This window comes from Euprymna scolopes, chromosome 5 (assembly GCF_053919585.1).
Source record: "Euprymna scolopes isolate OS-2025 chromosome 5, ASM5391958v1, whole genome shotgun sequence".
NCBI lineage: Eukaryota > Metazoa > Mollusca > Cephalopoda > Sepiida > Sepiolidae > Euprymna > Euprymna scolopes.
In genome coordinates this window covers 168,585,590-168,602,987 of record NC_136486.1, presented here as the reverse complement: position 1 = coordinate 168,602,987, position 17,398 = coordinate 168,585,590, and the positions used below count along the sequence as shown (strand labels likewise).

The 17,398-nt window shown below is 30.5% G+C and overlaps 1 protein-coding gene across 3 annotated transcripts in view; it reads left to right on the top strand.

Moving 5' to 3' along the window:
* Positions 1–17,398, top strand: part of LOC145277036 (vesicular glutamate transporter 1-like) — a 766,656-nt gene that overhangs the window by 669,741 nt on the left and 79,517 nt on the right. For all 3 annotated transcript variants that reach the window (XM_080128665.1, XM_080128667.1, XM_080128666.1), the window contains one exon: positions 1,269–1,401. In XM_080128665.1, the coding sequence (XP_079984791.1) occupies positions 1,269–1,401 (133 nt within the window). The remainder of the gene's footprint in view (positions 1–1,268; positions 1,402–17,398) is intronic.

Sequence of the window (17,398 nt, the reverse complement as noted above, 5' to 3'; positions counted from 1 at the left end):
GATGAAGTGTAAAGTAAAAAGAAAAAAGAAAGATGAAAAAAATAAAAAATAAAATAATAAATAAATAAATTGAAAATTTAGTTAAATGGCGGCAGAGTTGGATAACTAGCCTGCATGCATACAAGAATGAGACACGAAGGAATAATGTATATACGTGGGATTAGCATGCAAAGCAGAAAGTTCAGTAGACAATACCCCGGAGGATACAAATCTCCGGGACAGGAGAATGTATGCAGAAGTCAACAATATAGTCCTGAATCTCCCCTTTGCAGGACTAGTAATCTATGTTATTTATGAACAAACAAGATATAAACAGCGGAATACATATATGTTTGTTTATAAATGAGAAAAGGGTTCTACCTGTGTGGAGTTTTGGTGAATTGTGTTATTACTCGTAGAGAGATGTGGAGGAAAAGACATTACCTCTGTCCTATAAAAGATGATGAGGAGATTGGGGTTTAGTTAGATTCAGGGTTGGTGTTGGTATTTCCGTGTTTGTCTTGTATATTCTTTGTTATAAGGTTCCGTAGGGTGTTCCTTGGTTAGTGTTGATAAAATGTAATCTTTATTCGTCTTTTGCGCATGGGGCAGTAGAATCAAGCCGGATTCAATATTTGTGTCGAAATAGCCGGTTGTGAACTTTGAACCAGCAAGTCTCATTTGTGCTCTATTCTGCAGGAAGAGAAAAGATATTTCCCCATGGAGTATCACTGTTGTGATCTCTAATGCCATCTAAGTCAGCATTGTTCCAGTACCTTGTCGGTATGAGCAATGGCTACTCAACCCGGAGTCGAGAGTTTAGAGTGATGTCTATCATTATCACAGCATTGTCAGCATTCTCAAGTGAGCAATAGGCATTTGTTACACAATCCTCAGGAACTGTTGTTAGAATTAGATCCAGAAGTGAGGCTTGCTGGTCTTGACGATCTGGGAGACGGGTCGGGAATGTTACTGTCTGTGTGCAGGAATGAGATATAAAAAAAAGTTATGGATGATGTTACCAGCTGTGTCTTTGTAGTTAGTTAGCACTATATATATATATATATATATATATATATATATATATATACATATATATATATACATATATATATATATATATATATATATATGCGTAATATTTATATAGTTAACAGCCATATATATTGAATGACATATTCTTTTGCGCACAAAAACAATTTTCTTTTCATCTTGATATCATGTGTTGGATATTTTTCTTCTTTTACTAAATTGTTAAAAAGTATTCTTTTGTTCGCGTTTTCTTGCAGAGTGGCGTCGTTTCAGCGTTGCCCCATTTGGTGATGGCCCTCATTGTTCCATTTGGAGGCCAGCTAGCAGATTTCTTACGACGGAATCGTTATCTTTCAACTACCAACGTCAGGAAAATATTTAACTGTGGAGGTAAGCTGATATATATTTTTATTGGAGTGTCACCGTTTATCAAGGCTCAAAGGTCACTCAAGGATAAGCTCTAATTTGTGAAAGGTGAAACAACCTCAGTAATGGCCGAAATTTGGTAGAAATTGATTATTCAAAAAAAAAAGGACGGCTCAAAAACAACTTATTTACGTTTCTAATGAAGACAACCATGTTATAGTCAGCTTGGAAGCAGTCCTGTCACATTGTGTTCCATAAACGAGCTCGTCAAATTTTCGTTTAGTTTTAGGTACAGGTAAGGAGTAAGGGAAATTACGGACGGTAGTTGTAGCTAGGCGAATATTTGCCGTGATTTTTTTTTTTTACTTCTAATCTCGTTGTTCTCCTTCCATTTTGCCATCAATATTCTTCATATGTCCGAAATAGAGAAACCTTTTTAAAGACGGTCCCATCACTCAACAAAAGGAGAAGCCAACAAAGTAACGAGAAATCGAAGCAAAGTGGTAAACAGCGAAAGCAGCGTCTTTCTTTTCAGACTTGAAAATCCATTTGCGCTCGACACTTCACAAAAGCGGGAAGCCATTTCGTCACATTCACATTCTTGTTTATTAGGCATAAAGAAAGAAAACTGCAAACTTAGTTAACAAAAGCCCTATACATACATATATATATGCATATATACATACATATATATATGCATATATACATACATATATATATGCATATATATATACATATATATATGTTTAATATATATACACACATTTTGAAACATAAACAACATTGAAAAAGAAGAAAATAATGTTTCCTAGTTTTGAAATCCTGTAGCTTTTTCAATTTCGAATAAAAAGAAATTCCAACAAGAAGTAGCAATTTATAAATTTAATTTATGATGTAATACAATAATTTTCTATTAGTTTTGATTAAAATCTGTGATTTAAAGAAGCCAGTAAAGCGCAGAATTGCTTTTTAATAAACATTTATTTGTTTATAATCAAACACATTTGAAAATATCACTTTCGAAAGAATATACTGACTTTACTCTAAAAATCAAATTCAAATCATAGTGAACTTTACGTATCTAATCGGTATTCAAATATCGATCTAAAGGCATTGCATCATTTTGATTTTTTAGAATGTAAAGCGTCTAAAGAAGAAATCAAAATTCAGTGAATCTTACTAAATTTGTGCCTAATTAATCTGAATCAAACTATGGTATTTCAATATTGAAATAGCTGACTGTAGCCATTTGAATGCTTCAAAGAACCTGAAATATGAGGAATATGTATTTATTGACGCTTAAAGCTTATTCTTTTCCAAAGATAATTTACAAACGTATCGCACTTTTGAAATAAAAGGAAATCTATTCTGGGGCATAGTTTCTTATAGCGTAATTTTAATCACATCGCAAGTATTCATCCAATGTGTACCCTGTCTGAACCTAAAAAAAAAACGGACCTGGAAAGGGATATAAGTTAGTCTCACATAGTGTTGCACAAAAATATGGCACGCCATAGCCTACTCAGCTTTAACGGGATCGGTTTAGTGAACGCAGTACGATATTGGAAGATTCAACACTGGCCAAGAAACTATAGTAAAAAATTTCACGGAAATTGGAGGTATGTGAATTTAAAAAATCAGGTTTCTGTCCCTTTTTACTCTCTTTTCCTAAAACTACATAAAACTAAATAAAGTCTACATTACCACCCCTTAAATATAGAAGATGTATTCTAAAATTCATAATCTAAATGTTAATTTACTTGTCCGTACGTTCAATGTCACAAAAACATCATCATCGCAAACATTAATTAATGAGAAACGAATTACGTCCCTTTATAGTCGCTCTTTATCAGTTTAAAATCATTGAAACCATTTCCCTTCCCAAAATTAAAAAAAAAACATTGCTGTCTGTTTACGGTTTCAACTTGGCTATTTTATTTTATAATTTAAAAAAAAGTCATGTTGAGAGGAGACTGTAAGTTTTTATCATAATTTCTTTTTAAAATTAAAAAAATGCAAGTTAATTGACATCTTTTCCTTTATAATTTCTTTTTAAAATTAAAAAAATGCAAGTTAATTGACATCTTTTCCTTTATAATTTCTTTTTAAAATTAAAAAAATGCAAGTTAATTGACATCTTTTCCTTTATAATTTCCTTTTAAAATTAAAAAAATGCAAGTTAATTGACATCTTTTCCTTTATAATTTCTTTTTAAAATTAAAAAAATGCACGTTAATTGAAATCTTTTCCTTCATAATTTATTTTTAAAATTAAAAAATGCAAGTTAATTGACATCTTTTCCTTTATAATTTCCTTTTAAAATTAAAAAAATGCAAGTTAATTGACATCTTTTCCTTTATAATTTCCTTTTAAAATTAAAAAAATGCAAGTTAATTGACATCTTTTCCTTTATAATTTCTTTTTAAAATTAAAAAAATGCACGTTAATTGAAATCTTTTCCTTCATAATTTATTTTTAAAATTAAAAAATGCAAGTTAATTGACATCTTTTCCTTTATAATTTCTTTTTAAAATTAAAAAAATGCAAGTTAATTGACATCTTTTCCTTTATAATTTATTTTTAAAATTAAAAAAATGCAAGTTAATTGACATCTTTTCCTTTATAATTTATTTTTAAAATTAAAAAAATGCAAGTTAATTGACATCTTTTCCTTTATAATTTCTTTTTAAAATTAAAAAAATGCAAGTTAATTGACATCTTTTCCTTTATAATTTCTTTTTAAAATTAAAAAAATGCAAGTTAATTGACATCTTTTCCTTTATAATTTCTTTTTAAAATTAAAAAAATGCAAGTTAATTGACATCTTTTCCTTTATAATTTCTTTTTAAAATTAAAAAAATGCAAGTTAATTGACATCTTTTCCTTTATAATTTCTTTTTAAAATTAAAAAAATGCAAGTTAATTGACATCTTTTCCTTTATAATTTCTTTTTAAAATTAAAAAAATGCAAGTTAATTGACATCTTTTCCTTTATAATTTCTTTTTAAAATTAAAAAAATGCAAGTTAATTGACATCTTTTCCTTTATAATTTCTTTTTAAAATTAAAAAAGTGCAAGTTAATTGACATCTTTTCCTTTATAATTTCTTTTTAAAATTAAAAAAGTGCAAGTTAATTGACATCTTTTCCTTTATAATTTCTTTTTAAAATTAAAAAAATGCAAGTTAATTGACATCTTTTCCTTTATAATTTCTTTTTAAAATTAAAAAAATGCAAGTTAATTGACATCTTTTCCTTTATAATTTCTTTTTAAAATTAAAAAAATGCAAGTTAATTGACATCTTTTCCTTTATAATTTATTTTTAAAATTAAAAAAATGCAAGTTAATTGACATCTTTTCCTTTATAATTTATTTTTAAAATTAAAAAAATGCAAGTTAATTGACATCTTTTCCTTTATAATTTCTTTTTAAAATTAAAAAAGTGCAAGTTAATTGACATCTTTTCCTTTATAATTTCTTTTTAAAATTAAAAAAATGCAAGTTAATTGACATCTTTTCCTTTATAATTTATTTTTAAAATTAAAAAAATGCAAGTTAATTGACATCTTTTCCTTTATAATTTCTTTTTAAAATTAAAAAAATGCAAGTTAATTGACATCTTTTCCTTTATAATTTCTTTTTAAAATTAAAAAAATGCAAGTTAATTGACATCTTTTCCTTTATAATTTCTTTTTAAAATTAAAAAAATGCAAGTTAATTGACATCTTTTCCTTTATAATTTCTTTTTAAAATTAAAAAAATGCAAGTTAATTGACATCTTTTCCTTTATAATTTCTTTTTAAAATTAAAAAAATGCAAGTTAATTGACATCTTTTCCTTTATAATTTATTTTTAAAATTAAAAAAATGCAAGTTAATTGACATCTTTTCCTTTATAATTTCTTTTTAAAATTAAAAAAATGCAAGTTAATTGACATCTTTTCCTTTATAATTTCTTTTTAAAATTAAAAAAATGCAAGTTAATTGACATCTTTTCCTTTATAATTTCTTTTTAAAATTAAAAAAATGCAAGTTAATTGACATCTTTTCCTTTATAATTTCTTTTTAAAATTAAAAAAATGCAAGTTAATTGACATCTTTTCCTTTATAATTTCTTTTTAAAATTAAAAAAATGCAAGTTAATTGACATCTTTTCCTTTATAATTTCTTTTTAAAATTAAAAAAATGCAAGTTAATTGACATCTTTTCCTTTATAATTTCTTTTTAAAATTAAAAAAATGCAAGTTAATTGACATCTTTTCCTTTATAATTTCTTTTTAAAATTAAAAAAATGCAAGTTAATTGACATCTTTTCCTTTATAATTTATTTTTAAAATTAAAAAAATGCAAGTTAATTGACATCTTTTCCTTTATAATTTATTTTTAAAATTAAAAAAATGCAAGTTAATTGACATCTTTTCCTTTATAATTTCTTTTTAAAATTAAAAAAGTGCAAGTTAATTGACATCTTTTCCTTTATAATTTCTTTTTAAAATTAAAAAAATGCAAGTTAATTGACATCTTTTCCTTTATAATTTCTTTTTAAAATTAAAAAAATGCAAGTTAATTGACATCTTTTCCTTTATAATTTCTTTTTAAAATTAAAAAAATGCAAGTTAATTGACATCTTTTCCTTTATAATTTATTTTTAAAATTAAAAAAATGCAAGTTAATTGACATCTTTTCCTTTATAATTTCTTTTTAAAATTAAAAAAATGCAAGTTAATTGACATCTTTTCCTTTATAATTTCTTTTTAAAATTAAAAAAATGCAAGTTAATTGACATCTTTTCCTTTATAATTTATTTTTAAAATTAAAAAAATGCAAGTTAATTGACATCTTTTCCTTTATAATTTCTTTTTAAAATTAAAAAAATGCAAGTTAATTGACATCTTTTCCTTTATAATTTCTTTTTAAAATTAAAAAAATGCAAGTTAATTGACATCTTTTCCTTTATAATTTCTTTTTAAAATTAAAAAAATGCAAGTTAATTGACATCTTTTCCTTTATAATTTCTTTTTAAAATTAAAAAAGTGCAAGTTAATTGACATCTTTTCCTTTATAATTTCTTTTTAAAATTAAAAAAATGCAAGTTAATTGACATCTTTTCCTTCATAATTTCTTTTTAAAAATATTCAGCAAAAAAAAATAATAAACAATGCGTTGCATGTTGAATTTCCATTGAAAAAATATTTTTTTAATTAATTCTTTTTAGCTTTAAAAGGTTAAAAAAAATTATTTACTAAAAAAATGTTTTAAATTCGTCGTTATTTGTTTTACTTTATTTTTATTCATTTTATTTATAATGTGTTTTTTAAATTTTTCAACTACCGTAGAATTTCCACTGTTTCTGCTAGTAGTTTATTAATTCGTTTAAGAGGAAATTATAAAAATACAAATATATAAACATCTTTATATAGATATTGATAAGGATATAATTTACGTGAATTTTGTATGCCGTGAGGAGTCACTTTTTGCTTATGATGGCCAAAAAACTTGAGGATAAAGCCTTATTAGTTTGTCAGGCATTAAGACTTGATGATTCGTAAAAATTTGATTATTTAAAAGGACAGCTTAACAATAAATTGTTAAACTTGAAAACAACAATGCTGTAGCTAGCTGAGAAGTAGCCTCAGGGTATTTTGTTTCGCATGGTACAGACTTTACCCTTTGAAGTTCTATTTAGTTCACGGGGATAGAAAGGAAATTATATACAATGATTGTAGAAAACGAGTGTTTTAAAGGAGAAAACCATATATTGAAGCTCAGTCGAGTACCTACCATTAGATTAATAACAGAAAATGACTAACAACCTCTATTGCGTAAGAAAGGGGCTCACTTGATTTTGAATTCGATTTTGTAATCTGTTAAAACATGCAAGATGCTTTGAGCGACACCTTCCCAGATGTGGTAAACAGTATTCTATCATGGGACTATTTGACTCTTATACACGTACAGAATTGCATCGGGAGTAGTAAAATAATCCAACCATTTTTTTTAGTGATCTTAGCAACAGACTTTATGTAAGTTTTTCATTGCAGATATGAAATGAAGATAAGACCGAGAAGCGTATAAAACATGGGACTTCTTCAAGGCGAGTTGAGTCATTCATTTCAATCGCAAAAAAAAAGATAGATCCGATGATAAAAATGATAAGCTTGGTTTGGATGCATTAAAAGTAACAACCTTCTTTATTTCTCATTTACATGACGTCAGAAGAGAGATAATCAGAAATATCTTAATCATCAATGCCTTTTGAAATGTTTCCATAGTTTGCATGTCATCTGCAATTATTGTTATGTTGCCTTGAAAATATCCCAATAATTGTTGGCATCAAAGATTTTGATAAATTTAGGAATCTCTTGAGGATGCTTTTTATGGGAATCCATCCAGACAATGCATGAAGCCACTAGATGTCACTAGGTAAAAATACTACTTCCAAGTCAAAAACTCGCTAACGATAAGTGTAAAATTGAATAGATTCTAACCCAAGAAACAGCAATTTTTCTCTCTTTGTCAGAAACATCGCTCCTGGATTGTGAGGACTAAAGGACAAAATAAGGGAAGAGAGTTACGTGACTGGTGAAGGTAAACACAATATTTACTTTCTAGATGTCGCTCATAGTGTTGATATTCATGGGTAGGCATTACTGTGATCGCAAATGGTGAAATTTGATGCTTAAAAAAAGGTTTGTCTTCATAAGATGCAGAGGAAATCACAGCTGGTCTATTTATGATGTTATAATAGAAGTCTTGCATCCGTTCATAGCCCTGTTTGTTATTCGCCATAACTCGTGGGAATCACGCCCCTGCTCATCAGCTCTAGATTTAAAGAATTGAACATACGAATCGTGTTTTTCTAATGCTTTTGAAGTGTATGTGTTTCTTTGTATACTTGTATGCGTGCATAATATTCGCAGTATATACACGTTCAATATTCTGCCCTTCCGCATTTTGAACACGTATCCGTCCATAATGGAAAAATGCTCAAGAATAAATCGTCATTTTAAAACCGGATATTAGTTAACGAGTGAATTCATATGAAGGCTCGTTGTTCTCTGACAAGGCCATGTCACAGAATGACATGATGTATGACAGCGACCATGGCCTCGACACATGTATCAGAGAGTTTGGGTGAAAATATGTGACTGCGTGTATAGTGCGAATTAAACCTTTTGTGGCGGATGAGGGGGGGTATTTCTATTCAAATAAATCAACTCTGAAATATGACGGTGCGAAAAATGCTAATTACAAGAAATTGTCGACTTTAATTCGTTGACGATATCAATTGTTATATAAGTGGACAGAAAATGGATGATGCTGAATCGATGAAGAAAAAGCGCGAGAAATGCGAGATGACTTAAAACTGCACGAAGAACAAATGAAAACAGAAGAAATGGAGAAATAAAGAGAAATGGTGAAGAAAAACAAAAGAAATATGGAAAAAGAATAAGAACATTGGTTTATTTGGGTGACTATTCAAATCAAGTGATATTCACAATAGTTTGACCTTTATACCATCGGAATTTTTGTGGGTTCATGTTCTCGGTTTTGTAATCCGTCAAGCCGGAAGAGAATACTTTAAAAAGCATAACCCCAGATGGTAAAACCGAGTTGTGTGTGTGTGTGTGTGTGTGCGTGTGTGTGTGTATATATATATATCATATATATCATATCATTATATATATATATATATATATATATATATATATATATATATATATATGATTATTTTTTAATACCTACAGATACTAGTGTTTCGTCCTTTCGGAGTTCATCAGTGTAAGGGGTTACAATTACAGCCGGTCAGGAGATTCGAACCCGGCCACGAAACCATATCTGACTCCATTATAAAAAAAAACAAAGCGAACGGCCAACGTAACCCGCGGTACATACAGTAAAATTAACATTTATATTGAAGCGTAAATGTCAAAACGGCGAGAATGATTTTATGATTATGACATCATGATGTGCGTATGTGAGCTTAAGTGATCGACTTTAATTATAAATATATATATATATATATATATATATATATATATATATATATATATATGAATAAAAAAGAATGCTAAAAGTATAAAAGCTTATAACTTTTCTTTATTCGTTTTTAATTGGTGACGTGCAGGAATACAAAATAATAATATTATGAAAATAAATTAAAAAACTTTTTTATAAGTACATAATTTTCGACCAATCCTTCAGTCTTCATCGGTGTAGTGAAAGTATGAGGATGCACGAGGAAAAGGGGAATGGAAAAGATATATATATACTAACAGTTTAGCCAGACTTTGCTCGCGTCCTATGTACTGTTCATAACTTTAGATGCAGATGTATATATATATTTAAAAGTTTGACTCATGTTCAGGTAACCTACATCTAAAATTTTAAGAGGTTACACCCAAAATTGGCGGAGGAGTTTAGTAGAGTCTACAAAGCTCAACTCTTTCAACTTTGACTTCTTGGCAGCCAAATTCTCGCCCAAAAACTGATTTAAAAGCTTGCTGCATATCTTAATATCCTTTATGTAAAAATTCAAATATTTAGACCCAAAATTGGCTGAATAGTTTACTAGAGACCGCAAAAATCAAATCTTTTGAACTTTGACCCCTTAGCAGCCAAATGTTCAGCCAAAAAACGATTAAAAACTTGCACTTTGTCTTAATACACGTTATGTAAAATTTCAAATGTTTAGACCACATTAAGCTGAATAATTTGGTAGCGACCGCTAGGTCAATTCTTTTTAAACTTTGACCCCTTAACATTTATTGTTTTGGGCTCAAATCAAATGAAAAAGTTTGATCTATGTCCATGTAACCTGCATATAAATTTTTAAGTGTTAGACCCAAAATTTGCAGAGGAGTTTGGTAGAGTCTGCAAAGATCAACTCTGTAAACTTTAACCTCTTGGCAGCCAAATTTTCGCCCAAAAACCGATTAAAAAGCTTGCTGCATGCCTGAATACACTTTATGTAAAATTTCAAATGTTTAGACCACAAAATGGCTGAATGATTTGATAGGGAACGCAGAGGTCAATTTTTTTAAACTTTGACCCCAGTTATGACTCCTTAAGATTTATTGTTTCGAGCTCAAATCAAATTAAAAGTTAGATCCATGTCCAAGTAACCTATATCTAAAAAATCTGGCATTAATTGAAATGGATGGCGCTCGTCTTGGGGAGGATCCATGTTTTAACAAGCTTTTGGGTCTGACCTTTACTTCTGATCTGAAATGGAACACGTACATCAGGTCTGTTGCCAAGGTCGCTGGGAAAATGGTAGGTTCGTTCTACCGCTCCAGAAGATATCTCACTACTGATGCAATTCACTATCTATATAAAAGCCAAGTACGTCCAAGGATGGAGTACTGCTGCCACATCTTGGCAAGAGCTGCTAAAAACAGCATATCCTGCCTTGACAGAGTACAAAATAAACTTCGTAGCTTAGTGGGGGAGGCCCTTTTCTCTTCCCTGCAGCCTCTCTCCCACAGGAGAGACATTGCGAGCCTGTCTTTGTTTTATCATTATTTCCATGGCAAGTGCTCGTCTGAGCTCCAATCTCTCGCCCCCCCCCTTCGCCAATCTTTTACGAGAAACACTCGTCTGACTAAAACTACTGTCAATAATTTTCCCCACTCTTTAACTGTGCCTAAATCCAAACGTAGATTCCATGAGCAGAGCTTCTTTCTTAGAAGTGCACGACTGTGGAACTTTCTTCCGTTTGCCTGTTTCCAACCTGATTACAACTTGGATGTCTTCAAGTCCAACATAAACAAATTCCTGACAAACCGCCCTCTTAAGACACTCTATCAAATCTCCAATACTAATGATTACTACAATACTATCTCATTGATCACTGTACACGCAATAACCTTGTCCCTGAGTGGCCTCCGGGCCTTGATAAGTGGTGATCTCCATGTAAAAAAAAAAAAAACGCATGTGTTTGGACCCAAAATTAGTGGAATACTTTAGTAGAGTTTCCAAAGGTCAAATTTCTAGCCGAAAACCGATTAGAAAGATATTCCCGAATCTCAATACCCCTTATGTCAAATCTTGAGTCTGTAGACCAAAAATTGACAGAGTTATTTGGTAGGGAGATTACACAGACAGACAGACAGACAGACACAGACATTTTCACTTTTATAGATAGATAGATAGATAGATAGATAGATAGATAGATAGATAGATAGATAGATAGATGGATAGATATATTAGTATTGGGACGATTCATCGGAATCAAGAATCGGAAACATCGGAACTTTTGGGGGTATCGGAATCAGAATAAAATTGTGACTAATTTAATGATATACTGATGGTATAAAATACTAACTATTGATAAAATAATAAATATTTATTTATTTTAAACTACATTAAACGTAAAAGCTATAAATTACTTCCCACGAGTATGTTTTTGAGAAAATACATACACGTTAAACATGTGTTTTAACGGAAATCGAGAATAAAAACCATTTCATGATTAAAATTTAGAGATTTATAAAGAATCAGAATCGGAATCGGTAATTGTATTGGAATCGAGAAAATATTGGAATTGTCTATCAGCAATATATATATATATATATATATATATATATATATATATATATATATATATAAAAAGTGACTTTGTCTGTATATTTGTTTTTTTAAGAGAGGTCTCTAGCAAACTACTCTCTCAATTTTTGGGTTTTCGGACTTGAAATTTGGTATATAGAAAATTTGGACTTGTGAAACAAATTCGATTTACTTTTTAGCCGGTTAAAACAGCTTCTAAGGTGGTCATAATCGAAAAAATAAAGTAAATGAAATATAAAATATTACAAGAATTAAAAAAATGAGATACAACGAATTAAAAATAACAGATAAGTTAAATTATAAGAGATGAGACAAATGAATAAATAACAAATAAAATGAATGAAAAAATAAGGAATAGGACGAATGCAAACATAAGAAATAAATAAGAAAGAGAAAAGAAATAGGATAGATAAAATATAGAAAATAGGATGAATGAAAACAACAAAGGTGAATGATAAAAGAAAAAGAAGAAAGAAGAGAAAAGAAATAGGATAGATAAAATATAAAAAATAGGATGAATGAAAACAACAAAGGTGAATGATAAAAGAAAAAGAAGGAAGAAGAGAAAAGAAATAGGATAGATAAAATATAAAAAATAGGATGAATGAAAATTAGGACGAATGAAAAATAGTTACATATTATAAACAAGAAACAGGAAATTCAATAAACAATAAAAGATATGATAAGGCGTGCTTCTTTATTAGAAGTGCACGCCTGTGGAACTCTCTTCTGTCTGCCTTTTTCCCATCTGACTACAACTTGGATGTCTTCAAGTCCAACATAAACAAATTCCTGATAAATCGCCTCCTTAAGTAATCCTATTTATCAAATCTCCACTACTAATGATTACTACAATATTATCCCATGGATTACTGTACACGCAATAACCCTTATCCTCGAGTGGCCTCCAGGCCCTGATACGTGGTGACTCCCATGTAAAAAAGATAACAAATTAGATGACAAGAACGAAATATAATAAAAGAAAAAAAAAACAATAGATAGGATAATTGAAAAAATGAAAAATAGGATGAAAAAAATGAAAAATAGGATTATTGAAAAAAAAAGGCGAATGAACACATAAGAATAATAATTAAAAAACGAATAAAAATAAAAGATAAGATGAACGAAAAAATAAAAAATATGATGGATGAAAAGATAATATATAGCAAGAATTAAAAATAAGAGATTAAATGATTAAAAAATAAAAATAGGTTGAATGAAAAAGTGATAATACGAATGAAAGAATAAGAGATAGGAATTGTACGAATAAAAATAAATGATAAAATAAATAAAGTTAAATGACGAATTAAAAAAATAGTTTAAAGTAGGGATGAAAAGGAATAAAATGAATGAAAAATAAAAGGGGGATGAATGAAACAATTATAAGATGAATGAAAAAATATAAACGATGAATGAAAAATAAAAGTTAGGATAAATGGTAGAAGGACAAAATGAAAATAAATTACAAAAACAATTTCAACCGGAAAGAAGTTTAAACACCAGAAAATCCATTGGGAAGTGAAAACAAATAAAATATACAAACCAATAACAGGAATTAATAAAAAGGGAAAGATATGAATAAGACAAAAGAATAAAAGACATCTACAAAACTCAAGAAAACAAAGAAGAGAATAAGCACATGAAAGAAAGCAGAAAAAAAGGAGTAAAAAGACTCAAAGAAAGAAAGAAACTAAAAGCAAAACCAGTTTATAGATAACAAAAAATTAAGAAAAAAACGACTGAAAAAATTGTGGATAGAACGAAAAATAAAAGGTAAAATATAAAAAACGAAAGCAAAACAAAGATAACCCCTTGATATGAAGGGAAATTCGTATGAAGTGGTTGAGGGTAACACTATCCAGAGCCAAATCTACAAAACTACGCATGCGCATAACCGTTTTAAATATAGCTCAGAGCATGCGCACACATTTATGTATTCAAGAAGCCGTATTTCAAATAGACCTTAGCATCGATCTCTTAAGAAATGGGCTCAGCAGAAATGGCACAAAAGTAGTAAAATAGAAATTGTTCACAGATTCATTTGTTGGCTCAGAATTTAGGGTCTTTGACGGGCCAATAGCTTCTATAGTTGCCCGAATCAATATGTTGATTCCCCGTTCACGTTACATAAACGTACACGAAAGAGAAAAACGCAATTATGCTAACATCGAAATGAACGCCCTTGAGCATAACACCATGTCTGACGTCATTCGAAGGCCGCGTCCAACCAAATGTTTAATATAATAGAGCACGTATTTTTCACGTTTTCCTCACCTAAACTTACTATGGTGAACGTTACAGGTCGCGGCGAAAGCAGAATGCAAGGAAAATTCCGTATCGGCATTAAAATGGTTTTATGTTCTTGCTTTTCTTATATAATGTTAATTGAGGAATTATTTTGATTTAAAATTTATTTAGTATTATGCATGTAAACTTGAGGAAAGCACACTTGAAATATGTGAACATTATTTGAATAAGCAAGATATAAAAAAACAAGTTGGCGAATCATTTTGGCCTAATGTCGTGTAATTTGGCTTATTCAGATAATGTTGACATATTAAACGTGCTTTTCTTTAATTTATATGCGTAATACTACGTGTATTTAAAATCGAAATTATTACTTATTGAATAATATATAAGAAAAACAACAACATAAAACTATTTTTAGAGCCGATACGAAATTTTGCCAATTATAATTGCTGCCATTAAAAAATGAATTTAAGTATCTCCTAATTTTCTTAAGAATTAACTCTTGCGCGTAATTAACGAGCGCGTTGTTAATCTTTAGTATGTAAAATATCCCTTAACAAAATAAGTTCTTTTTACGGGGCGTCTTTCACTTCTTTTCATGGAAAAAGAGGGCACAAACCGAGACGTTCACTGAGTTCTTTCTAAGGTTTAAGTTGAGAGAAAAAGAGACTTATTTTATCTTTATAATAATTCACTTCTTTGATTTAATATTCTAGCTTAACGAAACGAGTGACATAGACGGACAGACATTGAAGTAAAATTTGCCTAAGATTATTCTACATTATTGGGCGTGTTCGCATAGCTTCCCGAGGAAAGTGATCTAAAAACCTTAGGTTTCTCTTGCTCAAAAAACGTGACGTCATTCGTCAGCTTGCATCGTTTAACCTCCGCCCTTGCCTGAACTTTTGTCATCCGGCTCTGGAAACGATTCTGTCTGCAGATTAAGGTAATTCTGTCATGCGCTAAATATGACCTTGTCAAAATTCACACTAGATAACTTAATCGCTGCTGACGTAAGGCCTCTTAATATGCAATATGTATTGTGATTGTTTTCTTGTCCTAGTATTGATCAGAATAATCATTTATTTTTATGATCATGATGATCATCGCTATAATTTGCACGCGCCACCTTATTTAACAATGACGATGATATCATATCGTATATAGCGACCCTGCCTGTTATAGTCATAATTATTGTTGTTATTATCCATTACTTGCGGAATACCTGTTCCATGAGAAATATTCTGCAAGTTAATAATGAAATTACTAGAAAATTACTCACTTTAGAGAGTATCTAATATCCTTACAAAGCCACAATGCACCCATGCATGAAGTACCGTTACCACATCTGGGATGGTGCATTCACCACTACTTTCTTCCTTTTAGACAGAGTACAAAAAAAGAGTCTAAAATCTAACACGCCTCGCACTATTGGCCAAGCTCTAACCTCTGTCCCATCGCCTCAATGTTGTATCCCTGTGCCTGTTTTATAAGTATTTAATGGAATGTGCTATGAACTCGGAACATTTGTGCCCTCTCGATGTACGTACTAACCCAACAAGAAGTAAAATTACGACTGTTCACTGTTGAGGTCACTAAATGTCAGACAGCGTCCTACTCTAATATTTTCTTCCGCTGGACAATTTTGGGTCTAAACACTTAAAATTTTAGATATAGGTTCCTTGGACATGGATCTAACTTAATAACTTGATTTGAGCCCAAAAATTAAATGTTAAAGGGTCATAGTAGGGGTCAAAGTTAAAAAATTGACTGTTTTTTTTTTTTTTTCTTTTTGCTCAGCATACACCTCCAAACACCCGGGCAACGCCGGGCTGAAATGCTAGTATTTACTAACTAAATGGACTATGTTACATAAACAGCACTTATTATCTCCCCTTGGTCTGTGGAAACTATCAATGTATATTAATATATAGATATGAGGTTACTTCTTGCATGTGTATTTCCTTGAAATGAACAGTATATGTAGAAATCAATCTGGAATGAAATTGTGTTGATGTCCGTGTTCAAAATGAAAATCAATGTGAAACCGTGTACTTTTGTACATGTTAATTAAACTGTGAACAAACAGACAGACAGCAATACTATTTTATTATAATAGATTATAGATTGCTAAATAGCAAAAGAAATATGGAATACAATCTATATAAGGCTGGGTATATATAAAACAGTAGATGTGTGTGCAAATATTTAACCGATAAACTCTTAAACTACTGGTTAACTAACACTGAAATTAATTTTTTAAAAATAGTAAGCATACATACAGGGTGGTTTATAATGAGTAAAATCTTTATTTGGATGCATAAATAATGCGTACAGAAATATCTCGGAAAGTTAAAATGAAGAATGTTTATTTCAACAGGTCGACACATTTCTATTACTTATGCGCATGCACAAATTCATTCATAGCTTGAAATGGTTTACCTTTTAAAACCTTTTTATCTATCTGTCAATAGCTTAAACGGTAGCGAACGCTGTTGGAGTGCTAAATCTTTTATGTTTTTATTCTAGTTAATGACGTTTTTCTTTTCTTCTGGATGAGGTTCCATAGCCTTTTAAAGAAAACTGCAAGGCAACAGTAGGATTTAAAGTCAGAGTTACCATCTCTTAGCCTTATGCTGTGGTAAGGCCTACAAGGCAGTGGTGTTTGATTTGGGGTTTGGTTCCTCTAGTCTTCGCCCAACCAAGGGCACCCACAAGACATTGGGGTAGGAGTTGGTAGTGTGCCAGAGCATGTCCACACATCAGTGGGCCATAACGCACTACTTCTGGGGTCCCCTACTACTCCGGTGGAGGCACTGTAGGAGTCTTTATGATGGAGAGGCTATGTACTGGCAGGGAAGACTTATGCATAACTGCTCATTTTTCGCCACGAGGTTAGCCAGCGGAGTTCGCTGTAGCGAGAAGTCATGCAAGCATGAACTTAACACTAACTTATACCTAACACACTAGACGTATCACATCCCCCTGCCGGATTAGGAATCCAAACGCACACACAAGAAAAGGCGTAGTAGCGGGTGCGATAGGGCGGCTGTTTACCTCGCTGAGATTACTTTCGACCAGAATCTGCGGCCTCCTCTGCTGCCAGTCGTCGCGGGTTTGCTCCAATGGACATGAGCATTGGAGGTTCAGAGGGTGTCTATCTGATGCTCAACAGATACTGCACCGAAACTGCGCAAGTAAGT